The sequence below is a fragment of the Kockovaella imperatae genome (genome assembly GCF_002102565.1).
Source record: "Kockovaella imperatae strain NRRL Y-17943 chromosome Unknown BD324scaffold_11, whole genome shotgun sequence".
Lineage (NCBI taxonomy): Eukaryota > Fungi > Basidiomycota > Tremellomycetes > Tremellales > Cuniculitremaceae > Kockovaella > Kockovaella imperatae.
The window spans coordinates 52,990-78,604 of NW_019028951.1; the positions used below are offsets into that span (position 1 = coordinate 52,990).

Below are 25,615 nucleotides of genomic sequence, written 5' to 3' on the forward strand. Positions count from 1 at the left end.
ACTCCCAGAAAATCTCAGGTCAACAGAATGTTGACAGAGTAAAAAATAGGATGACAACGGGATGACCGGTGGGGTGGTCGAACCCGTTGGCTTCTATCATGTGATGTGATGTCAATCCAAAATCATTATGATGTTCCAACGGGGGAATTGAATGAATTATTATTAATCATCCCAAAAGCCAAAACGACGGCTATCACCGGGAAATAACTAAATTAGCCAAAGAGACAACGAGCGACGCAGGTCAGGAGCGGGAACAGGGATCCACCGGCCAATCTCTACCGGTTATGTGAAATATCGTGAAGCTGGTTGGTCACGCCCCACGCCCCCGAGGGCCATGGCCACTTCGACTTTCCCGTTTAAATGAAGGATCAGCCGTTAAAGTTAAAACAAGGGAAAAATCCATCCACGGGCTGGCAGCACTGTCGTGACGTTATACGGCCGGGTTTTCGTAAGGTATATATGATGCAGCAAGAGAGACCAACAACTTGTCTCTCTATGGTCATAAATACCATATATACATATCTCTCCCTTTCTCCTACCCGCCCCTACCCTCTGTCCAGACTCACCCGAAGCTTTCCCCTGCGATATGGAATGTGGCGTGTGGCGCCACATTTGCAACGCTCTCTCACATTCCATCCAAACTTTTTCTCGCTTTTACTCTCGGATGTTGGCTCGGTCAAATGATGACTATGGTGGAGATTCGGCCGGTGGATCAGAATCGTACGACTCATGGGGGTGCTAATCAATGCAAGTCAGATCTCATATCATCCGCGGTCACAATGGCCAGGTCCAGCCGCTCATCCTCGTCCGGCAAGAAACAAATACACATGCAAAGCCTTCGCCCATGAAAGTCAATCCAGTTGACGGTTCGGACGTGAGATAATGTATATATCTACAGTGGGGCTTTTCTCCGAGGGCGGCGGAGCAGCGAGACAAAACCCACCATCCAGGTCTACGGAAGAGTGTCGTCCGCGTGCCTTATCCTCTCCCCGCTAATCCGTCTTTTCCCCTTGCTTCCTCCTAGACAAGTCATATCGATACAAGATCATCCACAAGAAGCCCACAATATGTCACACAATACAGCACACACAGATTCCCCTCGGGTTGACCACCTTCTCACCAATTGTCCACACTGTGTGTCCGTTTTCGAACAAGTCACGACAGCCTATTCGCAGGGCAAAATGAACCGTCGTGATACTCGGCCCCCCAACAGCACACCCTCTCTAAGACGATTGCCACTGCCGCTTCAAACTCTTATTCTCTTGTTCAAGCTGGTCGACCATACGATGTAGTCGCTCCAACTCGGACTGCTGACTGGCATTCCTCTCTTCCACGTCGGCCAGATGACTTGCGGCCTACAGCGAAGCGAGTATTCAGCACTGATCACTCGTAGGATACTAGACCACTCACATCCTTCCTCAACACCCGCGACCTAGCTCTGAAAGCTCGCTGAGCAAGACGGTTCTGCAATTTGCGTCTTTCCTTCCGCATGGGTCGGCCACCCCTCTCCAACCTCGCAAGTTCTGCCAGTTCTTCCGGACTCGCCATATCGGCAAAGTCTGTAGGGGATACCATGGCATCGGATCCCGATACAGCCGGTACCATCTGAGCACTCGATGGACCAGCTAGAGACGTCAAATCGAGCATGCTCCTGTGTCTCGCCGCGGCATGCTCGTCTTCAGCGGATGAATTGAGAGAGTACGTCCCGGATCGCGTTCGGCGATACGTCCTGTCACCTGCGTCAGAGAATCCTGGCACGTTACTGGGGCCGGCGACTGCAAATGCCGGATTCTGCAGGCGTCAGTAAAGGCTTTCTGGAGGCTCGCAGATGCTCACTATCTCCGGGGCGAGGTCTGATCCTGAGCCCGTTATCGATGTCGAATCGTCGTCCATGGTCGAAGACACTCGCGTGGTGGGTATGACTCCCGGCACGACAGGCATGGCATTGTTCCAACCTGACCCAGGAACGAGTCCCGCAGAAGGGATGCTACTGATAGGCGAGGAGAGAGATCCACCCGGAGTGAACATTGGCGACTGAGAAGAACCAGGTCCAGTGCCCCATCTGTCTGTCAAGCATCGGCCATGCAACCTATCAAGACACATCTCATTCTCACTCACCCCATGTATTGGCAAGATGTGGCACATAAGCATTGGCATACGGAAACGAGACCATGGTGGTATCCGAGGCGGTGGATCCGGCCCCTGTCCAGGCCTGATGTGCTGATGGATGTTTGACCACTGATCCAGCCCCGGATGGTTCATGCGAGCGGTCCATGGGATGATGAAAAGCGAACGGGGAATGGGCTGATCCTGGATGCGACGGATGAGGTGGAGGGAAGTGAGGAGGATGCGATTGAAGCTGTGGCGGGATGAATTGAGATGGAGGTGATCTGGATTCTGGTCGTGTGGGATGAGACAGCTGATGTCTTACAGAATGAGGCGAATGAGGCTGTTGGGACGATAGAAAAGGTTGAAGGCGAGGTGAGTGAGGATCACCCTCAGGCCGAGATACGTGTGGTGGAGGTAGAGGAAGAGGGTTGGCTGATCGTTGACGACCAGGGAGCCGAGAGCCAGTGTCAGATTCACCTGGGGGATTTGGCTTGAACGAGTTGGATACATCTACACCAGCTGGTCCAAGCCCTGCGCTTGTTGGTCCTGACGTCGTCGAGAACTCTCCAGGTACGGTTGAGGTCGCTGGGGCTCCAGTCGCAGCAGCGTGATTGAATGGGAAGGCTGGTCCAACTTGAAGCGGAAAGCCCTTTACAGAAGATTCTTGGGTCGCCTGTAGGAATTCCTGAGGTGGAGATAGTGGAGGGCGGAAAGTGTGTGGTGGGTACGGGAACTGACTGGCAAGATGAGGAGAAGGATACTGCGTTGGAGGTGGGTGCGGTTGAAATGGAAGCAAGTTGTGAGATGGGTTACCGTACCAAGGTGGTGAGAAGGCTGATGACGAGGACGACATGTTCATGGACCCAGTTTCTACTCCTCCCGTTGGCCCTGGACCACCCTGGAAAAGAAGAGACGACGGCTGATGACGATGTGATTCCTGAGGAGATGTATGGTGTTGTTGTTGTTGTTCCTGCTGCTGCTGTTCCAAACCATAAATGTTGGTTGGTAAAGGTGTAGAGGGGACTGGTAGAGCTTGCTGATGTTGTCGTGGTAGCGGTCGTTGCTGTTGCTGTTGTTGTTGTCTTGGAATGATATCAGGCTTGGCATCAACAGTCATACTTGAAGTGGTTCCCACATGTTCTTCCATCTTCGCGCTCTTTTTTGGGCTATATACCTTCGAGTACGAGAAAAGTAAACCTCGGTCACCATGTGCCTGTCCACTTGCACTAGCATCGGCTTTGGCATTCCCAGCAGCAGCAGTACCACCACGTTTGCTTGATCCACCACTACCCCTTTTGGATATTCCAGCACCTGATACTGCTGTCGTTATCGAACCACCTCGACCTCCTTTTCCTCCGCCTCGCCTCCATTTCTCACTTGACATGCCTCGTCTCGTATGCTTATCATCCGTCGTGCTGACGAGCCAAAGGAAGAGGGCAGGGAAAGAGAGAGAGGGGGGGTGGGGGGGGGGGGGGGGTGAGGAGGTAATCTATTTAGTCCGGTCCAGGTTAATGGTTGGATGAATGGATGGATGATGTGATGATAATGATTGATGATGATGATGTCGTCCTTATGGTCCAGGTGTCATGGTGAGAAAAAAAGATGTATATTCCTTTTAAGAACGGGTCGCCCCCCTTTCTTTCGCCGTGGCCAGTCTTTGCCCCCCCGTCTCTCTCTCTCTGTCTGTGTTGGCAACCACTTGTGGGTTCAGTCGAACAATTACAAATCAACAGTGAAAGAGAGAGCGAGTGAGAGGTCTACTATTCGATATTCCTTCCACCACCTTATTGGGCGCCCGAATTCAGGGGCACACCGTCCCAAAGGGGGTGGCGGTTTACTTGGTATTATTTTAAGATTTCACACCATTTTGACCCGATACGTACATGCGCATCGCCGAGATATCACGTGACTCGACTGTCCGGGCCGCCGAAGCTCGACTCTGTCATCGCCGTCTTCGCCTGATACTCATCCTCAGGTCCCAAGCCTCAGAGTCAGTGTTGTCCCATGGTGGTGGTGGTGGTGGCGGATAATAATAGCCACACGGCTTCGTGCCTATTTTATCAGATATGGCGGGGGGCAAAGAAAAACGGGAATAAAAATTGGCATCGAGGGAAAAAAGCTACCTCATCCCTCCTCTCATCTTGGACAGAGTGAGAGCGAATGAGTCTTTGCAGTGGAGATGAGTCACCTCGCCCCTGGACAACGGGATCATTGGACCAGGCACCAGTTCACAGTAAAAACAGAAACGTAGCGACGGAAAACACACGTCAGCATCTATAGCTTGAGACTGGGAATTCAAACTCTCTCTCACCTCGGAGCATGGACGGCAATGGCAGATTGACCAAGTCGCTTATGACATTGAGGACATCTAGAGTAAAGGGCATTGGTTAGGTTTGACCTTTCTTCTTGCACGTGGCTCGGTCTCTGTGCCGGGCTGTGCTGTGTGCTGTGCTGCGCTGTGCCTCGCTCGCCACTCACAATCTCTGATCTGTGATTCTGACCCTGTGGACCTGCAGATCCAGAAGGATCCTGTCCATCTGATCTCGCCTAGCCATCAACAACTCTTTGACGATTTGCCCATTGTTCTTCCTGGCAAATCCGTCACGGAGCGTCTTGAACATGAACGCCTCAACTTGCTTCATCGTCACAAGAGGAGGTAGTAGACCCAACACTTGCTCTGCATCGAGTCGCGTGCCATGTGTGCCTATGAGACTCAAGGCAGGCTCCAGTAAGACCGGATCAGAAGATGATGGCCGGAGATATAGGGTTAGCAAGAGTAAAAAGATACCCTTCGGGTCCGGGTCTTTGGCGTAAACCTGCGCGCAGTAGCTAACACACCTCGGCGTTAGAGAAATGGCGAGGACCGAATGACGATGACTTTTATTGCTCACCTCTCGGCTGCGGAATAATCTTTCAGCCGGTACAAGTATATCTTGAGAGCTTCCTCATGTCGTCCCTGTCGCCCCAGAAGGACAGCCTGGACCTCAGGGATATCTTCGGGGGATCAACACGTCAGCTTTAAAAAAAGAAAACGCAGGTCTTTCCTCTCGCGCGTCAAACTTACCTCTGGTAAGCTTTTGCGATATGCGGTAAGGTCTGTAACTATGTGACCGTGCCAAGAAATCAAGCAATCGTGCCAGGCCATCTGTCATTAGCGGTTTGGTCATCTCGATATCCGACATACTCTGCTCGTCCACTCGAGCCAAGTACAACTCGGCAAGTCTATCGTGAAACTCGGACCGGGTTTCCCCGAGGTCATCAATTATGTGTTCGAGGTACTTGCTGCAACATGTCTCGTCGGTTTCGTCAAGGAATCGCATGACCTCCATTCGAGGGAGAGCTTCAACACCAGCCTTGTCCGCAGTGAAGATCTGAGCCATTTCAGCCTCATCCACTCTACCCTCGCACTCACCTTTAGAGCCATCCCTGGGTCTCCCTTGAATATCCATTTGGATGTCTCCAATATCAAGGGCAATTCAGACGGACCGAGTTTCTGAAGATACTCGATGGTAGGAGGGTATCGATCCAACTTGTCCTCTTCCTCCATGGCGAGACTGGACCCCTCGTCAGCGGGATTCACTCCTTGCGCGACAGTATTTACTCGTGTAGCATTGCTAGCGCCTTCTTGTGCATCTTCTTTCCCTGGTAGAGGTCGACGAGGTCGCTGAATTTCTAGAATCCTCTATCAGTACCTCGACACTTGGCAAAGACCCTGGTCCCACCTTTTGATCCTTCAGAAGCCCCTCTACCTCCTCTACATCACACCAATTCTCTATCCGGCACAGACTGCCGACCAGAATTGGTCTGGCGACTAGATATACCTTGATCAGAGCTGTATAGACGACTTGCGCCATCCGCAGCAAAGTTTCGGGGTTCAAGTCAGAGAACGGTGTGGAAGGTAGAGCGTAGAGCGTCTCTGCTGCTAAGGAGGACAAAGGTGCGAGGGATGATTCAGACGGCACTTCCGTCGTCGCCATTGGCGCATTGAGCTTTTGACGACGATCTGTCAGAAAGTAGACCAGAGCTTCGTATGCTGCACGGGGGAGAACGACTGGGTCGTGAGTGAAATCAACTTGTCCGATACCTACCATCGTTTACTGTTGAGGAAAGGTCCTTATCCCCGTTCTTGCTTTTCAACGTCTCCACACTGCTCTTCTTGTGGACATGCGCGACTCGGCTGAGCAATCCTTTTGACGTTTCCTGAGGTTGAGTCTCAAATCTAGGCTCAAGTAAAGCGCCATCGACCGCTCCGAAGAGGGACATCCAGGCTTCCCTATTATTGTGAAGGCGACCTGAGATCGTCTCGGCCGGGAACAGTGAGATAACAAGCGCGGGATTGACATTGTAAGTGACAAACGTCTCCATGGCGGTCTGATATTGACCCTGTGCAAATCGCTGGACGGCCATGAGAGTTTTGAGATGCGGCAAGCGACGAGACTGGATCTTTGTCAGCTAGAAGAGTAGCTTGCGGAGCTCACAGGTGCAAAGCCCGATTCTCCGACGGCCTCAACGAGACCAATGGCATCTGCGACTCGGCCTTCTTGGACTAACGAGTCCACACATTCGCCAAGATCACCACTTTCGATGGACCAGATGGAGCTTCCCTCACTCGTCGCTAGAGTCTTGTCTAGCGGTGTGGAAATGAATAGGAATTTGATAGATGAGGATACAGATGATGCCAGGGTCGAATTTGAGCTTGATCGAATGGGACATAGATGCTGCGCTGTGAGTCCACCGGCAGATGGTAAAGGCAAGATGAGAGTGGTGTACAGGTGCAGAGTGGGTGACAGATGTACTTGAATAGCTGATGTTGGTGGTGAGACGGAAGACGATGCTGAGGAGGATGCCGTGGGAGGGACGAAGGGGACGATAGAGTAGATGAAGGGATTGGAATATGCCAGGCTTTCAGGAGGAGCAGACCAAGTGAGGGATGACGAACGGGTTGAGCTACCTTCAGATGAGAGAAAGATACCATTGTCTGTAAATTCAAGAATGAGTCTCAAAGCATCTGGGAGCGCCAAAAATGACTCACCCTCTCTCGCGATACATGCTTCTCCCTTGACAGTCCGTGTTCCCACGGGATTGGCAGCTTTTCCACCTAGACCGACGTAACCTCCGAGACCAGACAATGCACTGACACCCATTCCCTTCGATAGACCGCTCCCACTCGTTGAGGGTCCGCCGGATCCTTCAGCGGAGGACGAAGCGGACTTTTCTTGTGAATACTGAGGGCCGGTCAAAGTGATATCCGTGACAGATAGGTGGGTCGATGATTCTGGATCAATGGAAAGGAGAGTTGAAGAGGTCGTAGAGTAAAGGAGGTGAGCCGTACGTGGAGAAAGGCTCGAGGAGAGGACAACATGTCGTGGTGAGTGGGGGAGTGAGAGATCCTGACAAAGTGGGTGGATGCATTCAGCTGCACATCAAGGTCGTGGTGTGGGAATCCCCCTCTCACCCATGCTTCCTTGAAGCCTCCTCTCCCTGCGCCAAATACGACAATCTTTTTCCGACACCCGACGAACAGCACATCCCCTGTCCCAGTCGCGTTCGAGGCAATCGCAAAGCAATGAGCGTAACGAGCCAGCGTCAGAACTTTGATCTGCCGAAGCTCGTCGAGAGAGTACAGCGTGACGGTGGAGTCTGAATATGTGTCAACAGGTGACATCTTGAAAGTTTGGGGGGGGATAGTACTGAGAGCCTGTCTCACCTGATATGACCACAATTTTACGCTCGTTTGGTAACACGCCGATCTGGTCTATCGCTTTTCTCGAGACAGGATACGCCTTGATATGCTTGACTGTGGGTTTGGTCTCCCCTGTATCCAACTCCCAAGAATAGACTCGAATATGACCTGTCGAGGTCCCGAGGTAGAGTCGATCATCTGACCCTCAAAGCTCAGCACAAACAGCCCCACACTGGAACCGATCTGCAAATGCAAGTCGACCCACCATGATGATGAATCGCCGTGATCCTCGTCTTTAGAGCCGGGAGCAAGGGGTGGAGAGAAAACTCCCCAGAGGGCGTCATGATGTCCACCTTGGGCCTCTCATCGGTCTACAAGGGCGTCTAGAGGGACGAGACAGTGGCTGTCAACACAGAAAGAGAGAGGGAAGAACAGGAGACGAGGACATGGCTGAATTCGTCATGTATGCCATCTGCCATTCGTCGCAGGAAATATTACGAAAAATCGGGGACGGCTCGGCTGTAGCGTTCAGGACGAGCCAATTTTCTACATCTTCACCTCTGCGGTACTTGAGATCGATCACAAGGTGTACAACGCGTGCCAGGCGGTCAATTTATAAGGGTGCTTCCATTGTCTGTGAGCCGTTTGAGAGATCGCTCAGTAAGTGCAAATTCACCACAGCGAGCTCCCACAGGGAGACTGACTCTTTTCTTATTTCACCAGTTCCATCCACCATGATATCCGATACGACATTGACCAACCTGTCCAACGGCCTCGGTGTGGCTGCCATGGCATTCATCGTCTTGTATCACTTTGTCGCTGTCAATGGAAAGCGGATGGAGCGGTGAAGAGCGGGGAATAAGACCGGTTGAGAGAGGGAAGACCCCAAGAGGTAGGTTTTCTAGATTTTACAGGTTTTGGTTACTTGTCAGACTGACTTGCTGTTCGTGTTAGGATACTTGATCGATCGAGAGGTTGGCGAGCATGGAGACCAGGGGGAAAGGCTCGGGCAATTCGAAAAGTGTTGGGAAGGTCATTGCTCTTCTTGGATCAAATCCATCCAGTCTGAGCAATAAAAAAATCTGACAGGGTTGTATTTTCTTACGCACATGGACGCATGCATTACGGGTCTGACTAAAGGTTGGAGAGGGACACATCCTGCCAACGCATTGATGCTGATGCCAAAGCCCCCCCTGCAGCTTCGCCGCCAAGGATGAGCATCAATTATCCTCGAAGAGCGTCTCCCACCAATATGTGAACGGCAAAGCTGAAACGTGGAGCCGTGGCAGGCGCGATGTGCCAAACTCGTGTATCTTTTCGAGCAGCCGTTCCTTTTGGCAACTATGCTCCGTCTGCATCATCGTCTTGTTCCTCTCCTCTCCTCTTCCTTGAGCTCAACTTCCTCCTATTCTCTTCAGAGGCCTATCCTGTCCTGCACACCTCTTGATCAAGGTCACCCCTTGTCTACTCGCAATATGTCATCTCGCTCATCGGCGGAGAACACCTCGGCCAAAGATATTCCGACGCTGCATGACCTATACGCTAAAGATGAGCTCCAAAACTCAGAGGAGGAAGATCCCGTCAACTCTGCGGATGAAAAGTTGAACAGCCGTATCAGTATCTGGAGAGGTGAGCGGGGTCTGCAGGGGGACACGATCCGAGCAGATCGGGCTGAATGTCCCATCTTCGTCATCTCAAGGCAACATTGTCCATCTACAAGTGCGTGACTCGAGCGTTTGGCCGACATTGTCTGACTATTTGTCAGGCCGATATGGTCGTCAATGCCGCTAACAAATCACTTCTTGGTGGAGGCGGAGTAGATGGAGCGATTCATCGTGCAGCAGGTCCAGAATTACTCAAGGAATGTGAGGGTTTAGGAAGAGCCGAGACAGGAGAGACGAAAGTGACACAGGGGTACAGAGTGAGTCTACTCAATGGCAAAAGGCTCCGATGCTACCTTGTTCTCGTATCGATGTTGACGAGCAACCACCGTTCCGCTTCGCTTCGCTTCGCTTCGCTCTCGCAGCTCCCTGCCAAACGAGTCGCTCATACCGTTGGACCCGTCTATGCCAAGACAAAAGTTGATGAGAAAGCTGCTCAGCTCGAAAGCTGTTATAGGACATCCTTAGAATTGTGTGCCGAACATGGAGGTGGAGTCATAGGCTTCTCAAGTATCTCTACTGGAATATGTAAGTCATCCTCATGATCTCTCCACCGAAGGCAGAGAAAGAGAAGGAGGAAAATATAAGCTGACGGCAGCGTTATAATTGTGGTAGATGGTTATCCTATAGTCGACGCTACGAGGATAGCATTGCAAACCACCAGAAAATTTCTCGAGACGAATGAGAATGCGAGTCTAGCCTTAATCATTGGACAAAGCTCATGAGCTGACTTTCAGACCCAGGTCACCAGAGTCATCTATGTCACTTTCTCCGAACGGGACAAAGGAGTGTACGAAAGTCTCGCTCCGATCTACTTCCCAAAGCCCTGATACCTATTTCTCATGGTTCAATCGCTCTTCTGCTCCAACCATGTCTGTCCTGTCCACGTGTAGCGTATCTCATGTCACTTGTACACCTCTGTATATCTTCCCTCAAGGGTGGCTATTGCGCCGATAGATTCACCTCCCGTCTCATTCGACGTAATGTTTTACATCTCAGTCTGTCTCGTGATATCATGGCGTACAAAGTGCAAGTACAATCTAAGCAAGTGACAGGTAGAATACAGAGTGACAGAGGTGGCTGTCTTCACAAGCCTTCGTGAATGGGTCATAAACGGTCATCAGTATCCTCTAATTACAAGACGTTCAAACGCTGGAGCTGCGCCGCCCGGCTTTAGGCATCAATAATCGGCTCAAGATCCATCTCCCGAGCATTTTGACGAGTCCAGATCCCGGCGTCACTTCACCTATGCTTGCCAGTATTGGTGATATCCCCGCGTGATGTCTGTATCGAGGGTGTCGATCTTCAATCGCTCGCCTCACGGCGGAGAAAAGAAGCGCGTCGTCGACTGCCCAGAAACGAGAGATAAGCGCCAGACGGGAGTTGTAGATTGCCTCGGGGCCTGAATATCACATCAGCTACGAGTGAGGAGATGACTTGATGACTCACTCTGCCCGTCCATGCCCTGAGCGGCCGTACCAACATCACTATGTACGCTAACCAGGATGAGCCTCACCACAAGTACGAAGGATTATCATGCTTACCCATCTTTCTCGATCCACTGTAATTTCTGGCCACCCGCGCTCTCAGTCGATTCATCACTCGAGTGGCGGAGATGATATCCCCCTTTGGTCTTGAGTCGCGGTGCAAGGGGTCCTTGTGAGGCATGAGATCATTTCTTTCCCTCGAGCTAATTAACTCACCCGTCTTCACTTCGCAGACATCAATGCCTTCAAATCGCATTTGCTCCCGTAGCCATCGGGCAGCTTCTGACCTGGCTGCGTCAATTACTCGATTGACCAGGCCGCAACCTTTATAAGATCCAGCATGACCTTCGTTGATGAATATGACTCGGCCGTTACTTCTGGAAAGATCACCAGTACTGGAAAGTTGATCCCTTAGCTCCCGGACGACTGCGAGGGGCTCGAGAACTGTTGAGCGGTAAAACGTGAACAGGTGATGCTCGTCATCTGGATGAAACGATGGATGGGGCCTGTTATCGGCATGCAGATCCTGCTGGTACAATTGCTGAAGACTAGGCTTGTCTTCGGGCAACAAGCGAGGTGAAAGGTAGGGCGGACTGGTGAAAACGTCTGAAAGATTGGGTGAGCCTTCGTTGCCGAATGCCTGGACTTGAGCCACATGACGGGATCTGTCATAGCTGTTTGTCGCAGGAGCAGAGGACGCTGCACAGACTACAGCGACCAGGATCAACCTGTTCTCGCGACAGTACGCTCGGATAGTCTCGCCGGCATGCACATATCGTCCTTCACTATGCTGTCGGAGTGCATCGCTGTCCGACAAAGGATCCATGATCAGCGGTACAACAGCACCGGGATGATTTGGATCCTTTACTTTGAGGCGTTTCTGAACACTTGACCATTTGAGCAGTAGGGAGGAAAGAGGCGTAGAAGTGGGAGGTGAATCGGGGGACGGAAGTGGCACAAGGGGGAAGACGGTGTATCCAGATTTGGCAAGCATCAGAGTGAGCGTTTGTCCGGCTGTGCTCATGATTTCAGCGCGAATGTAGCAGCCATCATGATGGATGCACCTCACCGTGACTTGACCCGAGGACTACTACTGCCAATCCTCGTGCCCCCTCAGGTTGAGTCTTGGACCTTGGGATTTCCTCGCACTTGACCAAAGCTTGACTCAGTCCAATGCGAGACAACAGCCTCTGATATATGTCATGCGCTAATGAAGCGGTTGCCTCGTATGACAAAGCAGCGAGCGCAGTGACATCCTGTGATAAAGCCAGCAGATTCCGAGTGATACTTGCGTAGTCCGGTCGACCGCAGAGAGGTTGAACTTTGGCCTTTGAGTGCTCAGACAAGACATTTGTAGCGATAGGCATCTTGATGCTTTACTTCAGGGTCTCAGTCAATGCAGGAAGTGCTTTCTTTCACTTGTCGGTTGTCCGCCTTCGTTTCTCCTCGTTACGCACTCATCCTTTGATAACCTTTACACCGAATCGTGCTCCACAGTGAGCTCGCGGGATAGTGTTCAGCCGTTACAGGTGGAGGGGGTGGGTATGCTCAGAGCTATGAATCCTCGCTCAGGAGAGTTGCAAGCAATTCGCGGTTCGCCTTGAGCTCTCGAACCTGATGGGAACTGGAGAAAGCGTGAGAACTCTTGTGATAAACCAAGGGAAAGTCAACCACGATCCTGGTCGTTGAGGGGCACCACGCGACTGCAGCACGTGATGAGGTCCCCTTTCACTTTTCCACGGTTGTGGCGACGCAGCCAAGACCATGCGAGTCGATCGAGTCGAGAGTGACAGAGAGGTATGCAACTATCTCTAGGCGTACGAGGACAAAAAGGTGAAACTGCAACAGCATCACTGCTCGTCATAACTCGCAACATGGCCGGGGCAAGAGCAAAGACACATAATTTTGCGGCTGGTCCATCGCCGTTGCCCACACCTGTTCTGGAGGAAGCTGCTAAAGGTCTCCTCAATTATGGCAATACTGGTATGGGTATTTGCGAGTTGTCACATAGAGGGAAAGAGTTCAAGCCAATAGTTGAAGGCGCAGAGGGTGAGTACATGCCGTTCTGGCTCTAAGTTTCCTCGTTGAACTTCTAGCTTCTTTAGCCAACCTGCGCAAGCTACTCAATGTACCTGAATCCCATGCTATCCTCTTTACGCAAGCTGGAGGAACTGGACAGTTTTCCGGCGTAGTCTTGAACGTTTTGGCGTATCTCCGCTCGAAGAGAGCTTCCACGTCCTATGAAGAGTACAGACCGCCAGTCCTCGACTACGTTGTCACCGGCGCTTGGTCTTCGAAAGCGCACGCTGAAGCTCAACGATTGTCCATCCCAGCTGTTCCGGGTGGTAAACCATTTGCGGAGCCTCGCATAGCGGCGACGACAAAGCCTTCCAAGTACACCACTTTGCCAAAGAAGGAAGATTACGATATCTCTTCCGATGCTGATATGGTCTACTATTGCGAGAACGAGACTATCAATGGGATCGAATTCCCCCTAGATCCCAATTCACCTTTTGCCTTTCCATTCGACTCTGTACCGAAAGATGCTCTCATCGTCGCGGATCACTCGTCTTCATTCCTCTCTAGACCTATCGTGCACCTCGAACGTCATGCCATTATCTATGCTGGTGCACAGAAGAACCTCGGTCCTTCAGGCGTTACTGTCCTCATCGTTCGGAAAGACTTGCTGGTCGATACGACAGAGGCTTGCAAGCTTGGTGGATGCCCCGTCGTACCTATCATGATGGAATACAAGGTCTTAGCGGACAACTCAAGCTTGTACAACACACCGCCAACATTTGCGATCTACGTTTCTGCTCTGGTCCTCACCTACCTCTTGAAAGAAAAAGGCGGTATCGAAGGGTTAGAAAAGACGAACAGAGAAAAAGCAGATATGCTGTATTCGACTTTGGATGAAGCGCAATCAAAAGGCGTGCTCACTTGCGTAGTCAAGGACAAGCAGGCCAGGAGCTGGATGAATGTGACATTTGAGATCGTCGGTCAAGAGAAGGAGAAGGAGTTCTTAGCTGGAGCTGAAAAGCTCGGTTTGTATCAGTTGAAGGGGCATCGTTCGGTGGGCGGTGAGTGAAGACGCTGGGACTTGTCGAGTTGGGCTGATCCAATTGATTTCAGGAGTTCGAGCATCATTATACAACGCTGTTGAGATCGACTCTGTACGCATATTGTGCGACTACATACGTACTCTTTACCAGTGATTCTTCGACATTCATAGATATTATTGCATAGAGCGATTCCGACGGAGCGATCGCAATCTCCGAGCAATTGAGACGTATGATGAGCAGCGACAATCTTGAGCGATGTTGTCACCTTTTGTGCTTTTGTTGCCCAGTCTTCTTACACTGAATCCAAGCATGACCATCGCTCAGTCTCCTCAGAATGTCCAAGCGGTTGGAGAAATTCCCCTCGAAGCGAGCCTGTCGCCATCCTCCCTTCCACCAGAAGCCATCGAACTTGCATCCCGGATATTCAATTACGCCAGAACAGGGTCACCTCTACTGGCACAGTACCTCTCAGCAGGTATCCCACCTAACATGACAAACTCGGCAGGTGATACGTTGCTCATGCTCGCTGCATATCATGGTCAAATCGAAAGCGTGAGATGCGTCTTAACTCACGGAGCCGATATCAATCTGGTCAATGGTCGTGGGCAGACACCCCTGGCAGGAGCCGTCTTCAAAGACTATCATGGTGTCGTGACGATACTTGTGGAGGCGGGTGCCGACTCAAAAGCTGGACGACCGAACGCTATGGAGACGGCTGGCATGTTTGGTCGAAGGGAATGTGCGAGGATCATGGGATTGGATTGGGACGAATGCGTCAGGAGCGTGCCTGAGGGTATCGTCCTTGGTCCACATGGAGATTCATGAGTCCCGCGAGATCCGCAAGCAAACCCTCTTCTCACTTCACTCACCGTCGTCAGCGACCCAGTGGGTACCGAGTGAAGCGGCGTCTCATGGAGGACTTCTGAATGGGTGCTGCTCAATCCAGCTTCAGACTCCTCCCAGCAGCACCCCCCTCTACGAGCAGTCTGTCAAACGACCTACCTATCATCATACTTTGCCATCGCCACCTCTGTCCTCACAGTCGTCAAGCTGTTCGACCCCTCTTTAAAGTGTTGACATTGCGTCATTCTGGTCTGAAAGGAAACGATCAGTGCGCGACAACGCTCACCCACTGACTCCCTTTGGACCTTGGCCACCAAACAAATTCTTTGTTCTTCTCAACGTTCGTCTCTCAACACTATCCCCTCTGTACCCTCTACCATCTCCTAGTACTCTACTTCTCACCCACTCTGCACACTCCACCATGCTCGCCCGCGCAGCCTTCCCCGCATTCTTCCTCGTCCGTAAGTTATGGTTACCCCACATGTCTTGGCACGTCCGCTCACACCCCTCTCTGGCTCTCCAGTCGGAGGGTTCATCATGTTCCTCCTTGTGACTCTCTCTGTGCCCATCATCAAAACAATTTACCTTCTCAAGATCGAGTATCCAGGTGGAAGCACAGCTGCCAATATTGGTGTCCTTGGGACATGCTTTAAAGGCGGTAATGCAGAGTCAGTTTCTTCTTGATCGTTGTGCAGTGGAAAAGACAGAACGCTGGCTCATTTCCCTCGCTTACAGATTCCTCGGATTCGATTACTCTGGTACTGCCTACTGTACCGATCCAAAAGTGGGATACAGGATCGACCCTTCTCTCCTGGGATACGATGGGTCTCGTAACACCAGCAGCATCATCGTGCGAGCTCTCTCCGGAAGTCTAATCATAAACGCCTTGGCAGCTGGCTTCGCGGGCTTCAGTCTCTTCTTCGCCTTCTTCGCCTGGCTGTGTGCTTCGAGAGTCATGGAGATTGTGAGCGAGACCACTGAATCTTCTTGCTGACAGCCTAGATCCTCTTCATCACCATGTTCTTCACTGCGTTCGTAGCTTGGATCGCGTGGGCAGTGAGTCCGCTTCGTGAAGTACTTGTGTGAGACATTCGATGACCTGCGCAGCTCGACTGCGCTCTTACACTAGTCGCTAGACGTAGAGTTGATAACTACACGTCTGGTACTTTCTCAGGGCATATAGGAAATGCCTTCTGGCTGGCTCTCGCTGGAGCAGTGCGTCTTGACCCATGTGGTAAAAACTTTGCTGATAGCCCTTTGTCAGTTTGCTCTCTCCTTCGGTCTCTGCTTTGCTGGCTGCGGCATGTTTGGACGATACTCCAGACCTAGAGAAAACTATGTCGGCAACAATGTCGCACCCTCTGGAGCCCCAGCTATGGCTGAAAAGCCAGCAGGACGAAGACGATGGCCGTGAGCTCGAGTCTGTGAAGTGTGACGACAAGCTGAGGCGAATTAGCTGGCAACGAAACACTGCGTACCGAGGCACGTACTGAGCCCTTCCTCGACGACTGGCACGACTTTGACCTTTAGTTACGGCCTTTCACGACATTGCAATTTTAACTTACGATCCATACACGAGTACACTTTACAAGCTTATCATTCGTTAATGTCTCGATACGTCCCTGTCTCTTCTTTGCAGTTCATTGTCTGGATGCAGATGTGTTTCCTACAAATGGCTTACTCTACAAATGGCATCATTCATTTCCGCCATATGAGCGAGACTTCTCACGCCAAACATCTGCAAAGTCTGCTGGTCTGCCCATTGCTTCCCATCGAGAAACGACAACCTCCTTGTAGATGCTCCCGTAGATGGCTTTGCCGATATTCACATCGACCATGTTACCCAGCTGACGATCCTGCTGCGACATGCTTCTCAGTGGATGCTACGAAGATCACGGAAAAGCGAAGAGCTCACCTCGAAGACCGTCCCTGCAAGCTTGTATCCATCAGGAACACCTTGCGCTCTTTTCCTCTCCGCTATTGTAAACGTCCGATGTTGCTATGACATCTTCAGAGATATGCTGTCAGATGTACCCTCACGGAATAGTGGATCGGTCCTGTGTTCTTGTGGCCTGGCGCAGAACTCGTCATCAGGGTATAAAAGCCACCATTGGGATCCACTCTTCGAGCGTTTCCTACATGATCAGCTCGGAGTGTTGTCGGTCAACTATACCTTCTACGACGACAGCTTGAGGCGCTTCGAATGCTTGTCTGATACTGAGCACAAACGTGAGCCCCTGCGAATCGAGTTGAATCTAGACTCACAGCTGTAGTTCAGAAGCGCTTCTTGGTGGTGTGAAATGGTCGACAATGACTCGATTGTCACCCCGCAATTCCCTTTGGTACCGTGTTAAAGGATCCGAGGCATATGCTGTGTGTCCGAAGCCGGCCTTCATCTCTCCCCGATGACCATGGCGCATAGCGTCGAATGTTGGAACCCGTGAATGGGGCATGCCACTTCTGTGACACGATGAGAAGCAGCAGAAGGGCACGGACTCACATTCTAAAATGGAACGCTAAGCTTGGCGTGAGTATAGGCGTATGTAAGGCGAATCGTGAGACGACTCACGCGGCAAGTCACCAATTGCGTCTCGCACCGTGACAGCTGGGTATGGACCAGTTCCCGGTGTGCCACGGCCAATGTGATATTTGGTCTCTCGCGACTCGCCCGCCATCATCATTGAGCTGGATAACTTGGTTGATCTGACTCCTGGATTGGCATGCGTGGGTTGTGGAAAGGACGGTAGAGTCACGCCAGATCTAGCTGCAAGGATGAAGCAACGTCTTCGGTTCTGGGGTGATCCATAACTTCGACTATCCAACACTGCCAATCTGAACTGGTATCTGCCACGACACGTTAGCAGCCGCTATCCATCCTAGAGGTATGCCACTTTTACCCGCTCTCGATCAGGAGCTCAATGGCCATTTGAGCGAAGCTGCGCTTTCCAGAAGATTTGATACCGTCCACCACAAACGTCCCATCGTCACGGTGGCTCAGGAAACCCGGCACATTCTCAAATACGAAAATGTCCGGTCGCAATCTGGCGCATTCTGAGAAAGTCACAAAGAGTTCATTGGGTCCATAGTCTGTCGCAGACTTGTGGAGATTGGCACCGGAGTGACTTTGACTAGGCATCTCTATCTTTAGCAATTGGTCTCGGTCGCACGGTCCGGGTGAGAATGGTGTAAAGCGTTCACTCACCATGGAGGACAAGCAGTGAGCATGAAGATGGAGCCTTTCTTGGGTAAAGGTCCCCGCTTATATTGTGCTTCATGATGCAAGTCGGCCACCTTTGCGCCCTCGACCTTCATCTCCGGAAAGTTCTGGCTGGTATGGCAGTCAGAGGAAGGTGCAACGGATGGATGACATACCTGAGGGTCTGACAAGATGTTTCATCATTATCGATGGCCGTGATCGGGTTGAAATACGGACGAGCTCCTAGTATCGTCCCTCCTCCACCGGTATATAGATCCATGCAGGGCAACCTTGGAGCTGCTCCTGGAGCTACTGGCTTGATCTTGCAGCTTCGGCAGTGTGAAATAGCCTTGTCGCACTGGATACCGAAAGGATCCAGGTGAGGGTCGAAGTCTGTCTCCGGTGAGATGATGCGGCATTTTCCGACCACGGTCTCAAGACGGACATCCCGTATCTCGTTCGTGGACAGTACTTGAGGCTATTGAGAGTTCAGCTGGGGACCAGTGTATGGGCTTACTTCGTCCTTCTTCCGCCTCGAAAAGATTTTCACTCGAAGAATGACATTCACTGCCTCGGTCTCTCCTCTAAGATCAGGACAGTTGAGGATCTGCCCGATGGTCCATTCTTGTCCGGCTGCTCCCGAATCCAAGAAGACGAAATCATGCCGATGAAGATCGAATGCCCTGTAAGACAAGCCTTGTGTCTGAGTAGGTGCTTCTGACAATGAAAGGTCCACTGTCAAGGGTTTCGCGTGGGTTTGCTCTCGGAGCTGAACTTTCGCAGAGCAGGCATCGCATCTTACATCGGTGCGAGGATCGCGAATGACCAAGGGAGATGTAGACAGGACGAAACTGACCTGGGCTATAAGAGGTGATACATGCCTCAAGGTGAGACTGACTCACCGGTAAAACCGTTCGTTGACCCTCCCCGCTTTCGCTTTATGTCGCCCAAATGTGTATGGAATCGATTCTGAAACCAGCCGAGCAGGCACGTCTGCACATTGTCCTTCCAGTAGAAAGAGCTCGTTCCTGAGGCCGAGTGGAGATTCGCTCATCCAATGGACATGGAGGTATTGACGGATGGAGACTGAAGTCGGCGATGGTTTCTGGAACAGCCTCCGTACCAAAGCCAGCCTACACGCCCAAGTTCAGCGGTGACTCGGGCTTGGTCTACCTTAGAAGTCCTTACCTGGTGCGACGACTTGTGTCACTACCCCGGATGATCACCACGTCTCTGACCTGGAAGTTTTTCAGTATCCATCAATCGCTGAATCTGCTTCTCGACCTACACGGACTCGAGTGTTCCTGCAGCCCTGTTCCGCCGTCATCTGCAAAGCCGGGCATAAGTCTGGAAGCCTTGGTGAAGTCTGCATAGCTGGTTGTTCTTACCCGAGCGTCCGAGTTCTCTTGAGCAATATCAGGGGATTCTGTCGGTACCATCTTCCCATTGTGGAACATGCTCATTTCCGACCTCATCTTCTGGACAATGAACTTCTGCAAGTGCCGTCTGCAGCTGCGTCTGCTGCCATCTTCGGGGCTCTTGAATGGTTTGACGGCTACCATATTTTTGAAGCCTGTTGGTCAGTAGTTGAGGTAAAGGAAGAGTTGGGAATGGAGAAAGCTTCGCCTTTCCTGGTCAGGTTCTACGGTCGTCAAGTCAACAGGGCGACCTGGCCTGACGACCAATATAGCCCTGGGCACGGCACAGGTTGACACACTGATGCACAGGCTCACGTCCACTTCCCTTTTGTGCGTGGTGGCGCACAAGGAGGATTGCATGAGGCTCCGAGATGGACGCTTGATCGACATGCCTTCTTCATCGCTGAATGGTCCCTTGAGGCTGAAGCCTTGCCCCATTGCTGCCATCTGCAACGACAGCACCGCACCACCAAGTTTCCAACCAAAGGACCCCTCCTTTGCTCCTGGCCCTGTTGCTGGTGGGGATGCCTGTGACGCACGATCTCCTATCGTTGAACACTATACCCTCACACCACTCACCTGTCCCTCACTGGAGCATCGCCTCTCAAACGTAACCTGTTCCTCTGCTCAGTTGATAGGTGCAGACCACAATGGCTGGACGTGCAACCAAGGCGACGATGCAAGAGCTGAAGCTTCGTCGTATCCAGGAGCACAACCACAGACTCCGGGAAGAATTGGCCAGGCCTCGAGTCATGGTCAGCAGTGCCAGCGTGAAGTGAGTTCTTCAGCTTCCTCCCCAGCTCTGCAAGAGTAGGATGTGAAGCGTGCTAGAGGCTGACACGTTGCACAGTCTGATCAATTACTGCCGAGCCAATAAGGATCCTTTGGTAATTCCAAACGTAGCTGATACTTGAGGGAATGCTCATCGCTATCCCAGGTGCCGTCGATCTGGGGACCATTGCCCAAGGCGGAGGACCCTTACGCACCTGTGGACAACGCGGGGTGTTGTTCAGGTGAGTTGGAATCCCTTGTAGGATCGCTGACTGATCTTCCGCGAACCTATTCTTTCAATACTCCTTGTCTTGTGCTCCTGCTATGCCTTCGACGCCTCAGTCATGTAAGGGATCCTACCCGAGGACGGCTCGCAGTTGGGGGAATAGTCGGGCAGATAACAAGGCTTGCACCGGAATGGGTTTTTGAGATGTCATCCATGCGTGTCCTTTCTTTCTCGGACTCCAGCTCGTTCGAAGGCTTCGAGAATGTTCATACCTGCGATTGCACAGTCCTGGCTCTAGACATAGCCATCCAATTGTCTCTTCATCATAGGTTCTGAAGCATGAGCATTGAGTTCTCAACCGGACTGTCAGCCAATTCCCATTTCCGAACCGGAATTGTCGTCCGCTTCAAGTACATCATCTGATCCGCTGCTATTCATCCAACCTGTGACCCGTATATAAAAAAGCACACTGGGCAGAGCTCTTCTCCTCTCTTTCCATCAATCGTCGCACTGGCGTACCAGGATGCCTCGCGATGCTCTCGAATACGAGGAGGCAGACGAGGAGGAGCAAGCCGATCTCTTCGGATCAGAAAATGAAAGGGCGGAAAGTGACGTTGAGGACGATACCAATCCTGAGTTCAGCGAATACAACACTGCTGTGCCTATCGGTACCTCAGTCGATGGACCATGTTTCACATCCTCAGCACATGCTGGTCCCTCCAAACTATCTAAAAAGCGGGAACAGGCTCCAGTAGCCATTCAATGGCCCGATGCCCAGACCCGCTTGGCCGACTTGAGGGATATGAAGAGGTACAATATTCCATTGGGCTCAGCAAATGGTGTCAAGAGCTTGAAGGAGGCCTGCATGTTCGGTGAGCACAATTCGTGACTGTGAGCTCAGACTCTGCTCGCAGTGATCAGAAGCAACGGGAAGAATATCTGGCATATTGGCGACGTCCCCTATACATTACTCAAACCGTTTTTGGATTATCTGCCCGCGAGCCAGCTCGCAGAGGTGGAAGACAATTCCCCCGTGAGTGGCTACTTTTGCGAGGTGCAGTCCACTGATCAAACACTCCACTTCGTAGAGTCTGAAGAAGGATACCGACTGGTTGTGGGAGATTTTCCTCCTTCAAGAATTCCCCTTGTATCATGAGAAGGTACGCGAGCGCAAAGGCGAGCCCAGGACGCATGGCTGGAGACGGATGTACAGAGTCAGTAGACATCAATCGTCTGGTGCTACATCAATACTGAACTCTATAGGACGCCCACGAAGACGCAGAGGAGAGAAAAGCAGCAGCTACTGCTCGTGCAACTGCTCTATACAAGCGTTTAGAGGAGGAGAAGAAGGCAAAGAAAATTGTCAGAATGGATCATCCACCGCCAGAGACGAACAAGAGGCGAAAGCATATTGTAGGATCAGTACCGGGTGAGCTCGACTCGTCGCACCGCTCCAGCTCATCCGTTCAGCATCGAATCGTCCCTCAGCTATCGCAGCCTCTGCAGCGATGATGAAAGCCCGCTCCGAGATAAATCGGGCTCGAATCTCTGTAGCTCACGCCTCTGGGAAAGTCACTGCGCCGCCTCGAACTACCGGACAGGGTAGCAATCAGCTCTTTGTCAACCCCTATCTTGCCAAATCTGGTCCATCTGGTCCAGTTGCTCAACCGTTTCCAAGTTCTGTAAAGCCGCTCAACAATCGTATACCTATGCCAAAGGTCAAACTCCCTCCAAATGGTGGGATGAGACCCGGCGGTCACTCAAAGACTGGACCTAATCCCGCCCTCGTAAACAAAACATACGATACTCCTCCACTGGCCACCAAGAAACCGGACAAGAGCGCGCTGAACGACTTCTTCGATTCGTCACCTCGAGCGGTGCACTCAAAACCATCTACCAGTTCGGACAAGCTCGACCGAATTGAAGCCAAAGATGCATCAGGCCGAGCTTCGAAGCGCACTTCATCAGTCGTAGACCCGTCAAAGGGGCTCTTCATGGCCAAAAAGCCCCGATTGTCTGGCCGCTAGAACCAGTATACCACGCGAATGTCCGGTTGTACCAGATCCTCGCCGGTTTGTCCCTCAACATCGGCTCAGTTTCATCATCTCTCGCAGCCCTCTTCCCGTCCATTGTCCATGACATTTCCATCCTCTCGATAATTGTAGTGATCAGTCGAAACACTTTAGCAGCTTAGACAATACTCTTCACTTGTTTATCCTTGCATAGATCGATCAGGTTGCGGGACTGCGGCAATGTGAATGCGGCATATCGTTACGGTCTTCGCCGCTATCTCCACATCGGGTCCTCCGAAGCTGGTTCGGCTCAAATAGATCTGACCCCTTGTCCTGTTTCTTTTGTACCCTGACCTTCGTCGACTGAGATTAACGCATCTCTGAGTCTTCGTCTGAGAAAGCATTGATGAGAGTGAGATCCCAATCAGAGACCTCTTCCTCCGACGCAAATTCTCTAGTCAGCATGGCGCCGGACACGCATTCCAAAATCCCCCACCTACCGGGACCTCCACCTAATTCGACCAATCATCCTGTCGCAGCCAAGGGAGCTCAGTTGATCTTCCCCAAAGTCCGATTGACCTTTTTGACACCCTCTTTGGTACGCATAGAGTCGTCTGCAGATGGAACCTTTGAAGACCGAGCCTCAACTTTCGCTTTGAATAGGAATCTGCCTGTACCAAAGCTGAACGTGGAGAAGCAAGACGATGGCGGCGTCGTCATAACGACCGAGCAGTTGAGAATCATCTACGACGGGAAAGACCTCACTGAACAAGGCTTTCATGTCGTGACTGTCCACAAAAGTAGGTCTTGGTGGAACATTGCTATACCGACTGATCTGACGGAATTTCTTCTTAGTCCCGCCCAACAACAACCAGCAAGATTGGCGATGGGGCCATAACACCAGAGGGAACCTCGGCGGAACTGCGAGAACCCTGGACGGCGTGAATGGAAGAGTGGATATGGGCGATGGAATCCTGTCCAGGGTGAGCCATATGTTCCAACGGAGTGGCAGTCACTGACTTCTCTCTCAGAACGCATTTGCACTAATCGACGACTCCACCACGATGCTGTTCACACCAGAAGGCTGGGTTGATGCACGAATCCCAGGCCGATCTGACCATTATCTCTTCGGATATGGCGCAGACTACCAGGCTGCTTTGAAAGACTTCTACAGAGTCAGCGGTGATATGCCGGTGGTTCCTCGATGGGCCTTGGGAAACTGGTGGTCCAGATACCACCGATACACTGACGAAGAGTATCTTGGGGTCATTGACAGATTCAACGAGGAGAAGATTCCATTGAGTGTCGGAGTCCTCGATATGGATTGGCATCTGGTCGACGAGGTCCCCGAGGAATACGGAGGCGGCTGGACCGGATACACTTGGAATAAGAAATATTTCCCCGATCCAAAGGGTTTCCTTAAAAGGTTGCACGATCGAAACGTACGGATCACTCCCAACACCCATCCAGCGGATGGCTTCAGAGCCTACGAAGACGTTTACAAGAAGGCGTGCGAAATCCTCGGACGGGATCCCTCAACCAAGGAGCCGATCGAATTCGATTGCACCTCCGCCGAATTCATGTCTGCCTATTTTGACATTCACCACGTCATTGAAGAGGACGGCATCGATTTCTGGTGGCTCGATTGGCAACAGGGGTCCATCAGTAAGAAGCCTGGTATCGACCCCCTCTGGGTCCTGAACCACTACCATTTCTGGGACAGTGGACGAAAGGGGCTCCGACCCGTCACTTTCACCCGGTATGGAGGTCCCGGTGGTCACAGATACCCCATTGGTTTCTCTGGAGTGAGTGACTTTACCTTAGAAAGCGATTTGCCGCTGATCTAGCTCGTAGGACACTGTCTCAACGTGGGAATCTCTGGAGTTCCAGGCCGAATTCACCAGCACCGCTGCCAATGTTGGCTTTGGTTGGTGGAGTCACGATATCGGCGGTCACTACGGAGGCTACAAGGTGAGTTCCCCTGTCAGATTTCGGGCCTGACAGCTTCTCTATAGGACCCCGAAATGTACACGCGATGGGTGCATCTCGGATTGTGGTCGCCTGTGCTCCGACTTCACAGTACAGCTGGTGAATTCAACTCTCGAGAACCATGGGTGTATAATGAAGAAGCTCGGCGCATCGCGACTGAGTCATTGCGATACAGACATCGACTCATTCCTTACCTATACACGATGTCAGTTAGAGCTGCGCGAGACGGTCGATGTCTCGTTGAGCCGATGTATCACCGCCACCCTCTCGAGTCGGACGCCTACGCCAACAAGACCCAATTCTTCTTCGGTACAGAGCTCATCGTGGCGCCCATTCTCAAGCAGAGAGATCACGTCACCCAGATGGGCAAGACCGAGGCATGGCTGCCCAAGGGTGAATGGGTAGACATTTTCACCAACACTGTCTACGACGGAGGACGAATCGTCAAGCTGTATCGTCTTTTGGAACAGACGCCCGTCTTGGCAAAAGCAGGCGCCATTTTGCCCCTCGATCTCGCAGGTACCAAAGGTTTCGACGAAAAGACCGTCAACGACACGCCAATTCCCACAGCTATTGAAGTTGTACTCGTTGTAGGAGCTGACGGCCATTTCGAGCTCCTCGAAGATGATGGATCAGGAGCAGATCTCGCCGCGATCACCTTCTCAAAGACGCCAATCACCTACGACCAAGCAAAGGGGCGTTTGACCATTGGTCCGACCTCAAACCCGTTGGTCAAGGACAGAAAATACCACGTCCGACTTCCTGCGTTTGAACAGGGTCAAAGTTTCAAGCCCACCGTAGCGGGCTCGGCTAATCTGGCATATGTCGGTGAGGAGCAAGGGCAGACAGTTTTGCATATCGATTCTGTGCCCTCAGGAGAGAAGGTAGAGATTGACCTTGGGCCCGAGCCTCAATTGCGTGAGAACGATCTCAAGTCGCCTCGATCGGTGATGCACTCCATTTTCCAACGGGCCGTCTTTGGACCGGAGGAGAAGGACGCGGCGTGGAATCTCATCCAGGCAGCTGGTACCAAGGAGAAACGACACATTCTAATCAGCCAGCTTGAGGCTAGAAATCTTGATCCTAATGTGAAAGATGCCCTGCTGGAGCAAATCATGGCATCCTAGTTACTTAGAGGAAATCTTTCTGTCATCGAGC

General features: G+C 51.8%; 12 protein-coding genes across 12 annotated transcripts; 7 read left to right on the forward strand and 5 right to left on the reverse strand.

The window, feature by feature from the left end:
- Positions 1-955: 955 nt before the first annotated feature.
- On the reverse strand, positions 956-1,727 carry BD324DRAFT_82844 (hypothetical protein). The gene is made up of 3 exons (XM_022019259.1): positions 1,411-1,727; positions 1,065-1,355; positions 956-1,020 (listed from the first exon to the last, which is right to left on the reverse strand). Exons 1-2 carry the CDS (start codon positions 1,645-1,647, stop codon positions 1,224-1,226), a joined length of 369 nt encoding a protein of 122 aa, XP_021869417.1. The 5' UTR covers positions 1,648-1,727; the 3' UTR covers positions 956-1,020; positions 1,065-1,223.
- BD324DRAFT_82774 (hypothetical protein) lies at positions 1,727-3,860 on the reverse strand. The gene is made up of 3 exons (XM_022019258.1): positions 2,119-3,860; positions 1,837-2,062; positions 1,727-1,791 (listed from the first exon to the last, which is right to left on the reverse strand). The coding sequence occupies exons 1-2, from the start codon at positions 3,491-3,493 to the stop codon at positions 1,869-1,871; spliced, it is 1,569 nt and encodes a 522-aa protein (XP_021869418.1). The 5' UTR covers positions 3,494-3,860; the 3' UTR covers positions 1,727-1,791; positions 1,837-1,868.
- A 368-nt stretch (positions 3,861-4,228) lies between these two features.
- BD324DRAFT_642956 (hypothetical protein) lies at positions 4,229-8,136 on the reverse strand (the record flags this gene model as incomplete). The annotated part of the gene is made up of 14 exons (XM_022017518.1): positions 4,229-4,304; positions 4,421-4,477; positions 4,588-4,938; positions 5,001-5,103; positions 5,174-5,480; positions 5,522-5,663; positions 5,711-5,781; positions 5,832-6,160; positions 6,198-6,546; positions 6,588-7,087; positions 7,142-7,499; positions 7,565-7,749; positions 7,817-7,990; positions 8,058-8,136. The coding sequence occupies 14 exons, from the start codon at positions 8,134-8,136 to the stop codon at positions 4,229-4,231; spliced, it is 3,081 nt and encodes a 1,026-aa protein (XP_021869419.1).
- A 975-nt stretch (positions 8,137-9,111) lies between these two features.
- Positions 9,112-10,437, forward strand: BD324DRAFT_631915 (hypothetical protein). The gene is made up of 6 exons (XM_022016477.1): positions 9,112-9,421; positions 9,492-9,511; positions 9,558-9,713; positions 9,819-9,981; positions 10,069-10,142; positions 10,197-10,437. Exons 1-6 carry the CDS (start codon positions 9,136-9,138, stop codon positions 10,281-10,283), a joined length of 786 nt encoding a protein of 261 aa, XP_021869420.1. The 5' UTR covers positions 9,112-9,135; the 3' UTR covers positions 10,284-10,437.
- On the reverse strand, positions 10,438-12,578 carry BD324DRAFT_631918 (hypothetical protein). The gene is made up of 5 exons (XM_022016478.1): positions 12,010-12,578; positions 11,157-11,954; positions 10,998-11,109; positions 10,903-10,949; positions 10,438-10,855 (listed from the first exon to the last, which is right to left on the reverse strand). The coding sequence occupies exons 1-5, from the start codon at positions 12,305-12,307 to the stop codon at positions 10,599-10,601; spliced, it is 1,512 nt and encodes a 503-aa protein (XP_021869421.1). The 5' UTR covers positions 12,308-12,578; the 3' UTR covers positions 10,438-10,598.
- Positions 12,579-12,744: 166 nt separating this feature from the next.
- BD324DRAFT_592840 (phosphoserine transaminase) lies at positions 12,745-14,203 on the forward strand. Its single transcript, XM_022013817.1, has 3 exons — positions 12,745-12,989; positions 13,046-14,020; positions 14,073-14,203. Exons 1-3 carry the CDS (start codon positions 12,815-12,817, stop codon positions 14,153-14,155), a joined length of 1,233 nt encoding a protein of 410 aa, XP_021869422.1. The 5' UTR covers positions 12,745-12,814; the 3' UTR covers positions 14,156-14,203.
- A 180-nt stretch (positions 14,204-14,383) lies between these two features.
- BD324DRAFT_565391 (ankyrin domain-containing protein) lies at positions 14,384-14,800 on the forward strand (the record flags this gene model as incomplete). The annotated part of the gene is made up of 1 exon (XM_022013036.1): positions 14,384-14,800. A coding segment is annotated over one exon (417 nt), but the record flags the coding sequence as incomplete, so codon positions are not given.
- Positions 14,801-15,059: 259 nt separating this feature from the next.
- Positions 15,060-16,532, forward strand: BD324DRAFT_83649 (hypothetical protein). The gene is made up of 7 exons (XM_022019261.1): positions 15,060-15,306; positions 15,369-15,513; positions 15,581-15,809; positions 15,848-15,901; positions 15,953-16,060; positions 16,110-16,255; positions 16,302-16,532. Exons 1-7 carry the CDS (start codon positions 15,267-15,269, stop codon positions 16,336-16,338), a joined length of 759 nt encoding a protein of 252 aa, XP_021869424.1. The 5' UTR covers positions 15,060-15,266; the 3' UTR covers positions 16,339-16,532.
- A 7-nt stretch (positions 16,533-16,539) lies between these two features.
- Positions 16,540-19,516, reverse strand: BD324DRAFT_652375 (S-adenosyl-L-methionine-dependent methyltransferase; the record flags this gene model as incomplete). Its single annotated transcript, XM_022018478.1, has 15 exons — positions 16,540-16,704; positions 16,761-16,844; positions 16,886-16,980; positions 17,019-17,062; positions 17,111-17,305; positions 17,346-17,361; positions 17,415-17,689; positions 17,743-17,973; positions 18,048-18,173; positions 18,218-18,519; positions 18,559-18,892; positions 18,944-19,174; positions 19,230-19,279; positions 19,330-19,368; positions 19,430-19,516. 15 exons carry the CDS (start codon positions 19,514-19,516, stop codon positions 16,540-16,542), a joined length of 2,274 nt encoding a protein of 757 aa, XP_021869425.1.
- Positions 19,517-20,109: 593 nt separating this feature from the next.
- BD324DRAFT_652376 (G protein gamma subunit Gpg1) lies at positions 20,110-20,879 on the forward strand (the record flags this gene model as incomplete). The annotated part of the gene is made up of 4 exons (XM_022018479.1): positions 20,110-20,234; positions 20,310-20,346; positions 20,397-20,472; positions 20,827-20,879. 4 exons carry the CDS (start codon positions 20,110-20,112, stop codon positions 20,877-20,879), a joined length of 291 nt encoding a protein of 96 aa, XP_021869426.1.
- Positions 20,831-22,722, forward strand: BD324DRAFT_83613 (RNA polymerase II transcription factor SIII subunit A-domain-containing protein). The gene is made up of 5 exons (XM_022019260.1): positions 20,831-21,328; positions 21,371-21,489; positions 21,545-21,670; positions 21,720-21,885; positions 21,945-22,722. The coding sequence occupies exons 1-5, from the start codon at positions 20,980-20,982 to the stop codon at positions 22,481-22,483; spliced, it is 1,299 nt and encodes a 432-aa protein (XP_021869427.1). The 5' UTR covers positions 20,831-20,979; the 3' UTR covers positions 22,484-22,722.
- Positions 22,723-22,931: 209 nt separating this feature from the next.
- On the forward strand, positions 22,932-25,584 carry BD324DRAFT_652378 (glycosyl hydrolases family 31-domain-containing protein; the record flags this gene model as incomplete). Its single annotated transcript, XM_022018480.1, has 5 exons — positions 22,932-23,268; positions 23,324-23,451; positions 23,500-24,273; positions 24,323-24,439; positions 24,484-25,584. The coding sequence occupies 5 exons, from the start codon at positions 22,932-22,934 to the stop codon at positions 25,582-25,584; spliced, it is 2,457 nt and encodes an 818-aa protein (XP_021869428.1).
- Positions 25,585-25,615: the final 31 nt, after the last annotated feature.

Excerpts from the sequence above, each read along its gene's own strand:
- BD324DRAFT_82844 (XM_022019259.1), bottom strand. The coding sequence starts at position 1,647 with ATGCTCGATTTGACGTCTCTAGCTGGTCCATCGAGTGCTCAGATGGTA. Across the intron at positions 1,356-1,410 it reads CGCGGGTGTTGAGGAAGGAT|GCCGCAAGTCATCTGGCCGA; the intron begins GTGAGTGGTCTA and ends GCTTCGCTGTAG.
- BD324DRAFT_82774 (XM_022019258.1), bottom strand. The coding sequence starts at position 3,493 with ATGTCAAGTGAGAAATGGAGGCGAGGCGGAGGAAAAGGAGGTCGAGGT. Across the intron at positions 2,063-2,118 it reads ACATCTTGCCAATACATGGG|ATGGGGCACTGGACCTGGTT; the intron begins GTGAGTGAGAAT and ends CTTGACAGACAG.
- BD324DRAFT_631915 (XM_022016477.1), top strand. The coding sequence starts at position 9,136 with ATGCTCCGTCTGCATCATCGTCTTGTTCCTCTCCTCTCCTCTTCCTTG. Across the intron at positions 9,422-9,491 it reads CCGTATCAGTATCTGGAGAG|GCAACATTGTCCATCTACAA; the intron begins GTGAGCGGGGTC and ends CGTCATCTCAAG. Across the intron at positions 9,982-10,068 it reads AAGTATCTCTACTGGAATAT|ATGGTTATCCTATAGTCGAC; the intron begins GTAAGTCATCCT and ends TAATTGTGGTAG.
- BD324DRAFT_631918 (XM_022016478.1), bottom strand. The coding sequence starts at position 12,307 with ATGCCTATCGCTACAAATGTCTTGTCTGAGCACTCAAAGGCCAAAGTT. Across the intron at positions 10,950-10,997 it reads CAGTGGATCGAGAAAGATGG|CGTACATAGTGATGTTGGTA; the intron begins GTAAGCATGATA and ends CATCCTGGTTAG. Across the intron at positions 10,856-10,902 it reads TCAGGGCATGGACGGGCAGA|GCCCCGAGGCAATCTACAAC; the intron begins GTGAGTCATCAA and ends TGTGATATTCAG.
- BD324DRAFT_592840 (XM_022013817.1), top strand. The coding sequence starts at position 12,815 with ATGGCCGGGGCAAGAGCAAAGACACATAATTTTGCGGCTGGTCCATCG. Across the intron at positions 12,990-13,045 it reads AATAGTTGAAGGCGCAGAGG|CCAACCTGCGCAAGCTACTC; the intron begins GTGAGTACATGC and ends TAGCTTCTTTAG. Across the intron at positions 14,021-14,072 it reads GGGGCATCGTTCGGTGGGCG|GAGTTCGAGCATCATTATAC; the intron begins GTGAGTGAAGAC and ends AATTGATTTCAG.
- BD324DRAFT_83649 (XM_022019261.1), top strand. The coding sequence starts at position 15,267 with ATGCTCGCCCGCGCAGCCTTCCCCGCATTCTTCCTCGTCC. Across the intron at positions 15,810-15,847 it reads CTTCGAGAGTCATGGAGATT|ATCCTCTTCATCACCATGTT; the intron begins GTGAGCGAGACC and ends CTGACAGCCTAG. Across the intron at positions 15,902-15,952 it reads TAGCTTGGATCGCGTGGGCA|CTCGACTGCGCTCTTACACT; the intron begins GTGAGTCCGCTT and ends TGACCTGCGCAG.
- BD324DRAFT_83613 (XM_022019260.1), top strand. The coding sequence starts at position 20,980 with ATGCCTCGCGATGCTCTCGAATACGAGGAGGCAGACGAGGAGGAGCAA. Across the intron at positions 21,329-21,370 it reads GAAGGAGGCCTGCATGTTCG|TGATCAGAAGCAACGGGAAG; the intron begins GTGAGCACAATT and ends CTCTGCTCGCAG. Across the intron at positions 21,671-21,719 it reads GCTGGAGACGGATGTACAGA|GACGCCCACGAAGACGCAGA; the intron begins GTCAGTAGACAT and ends TGAACTCTATAG.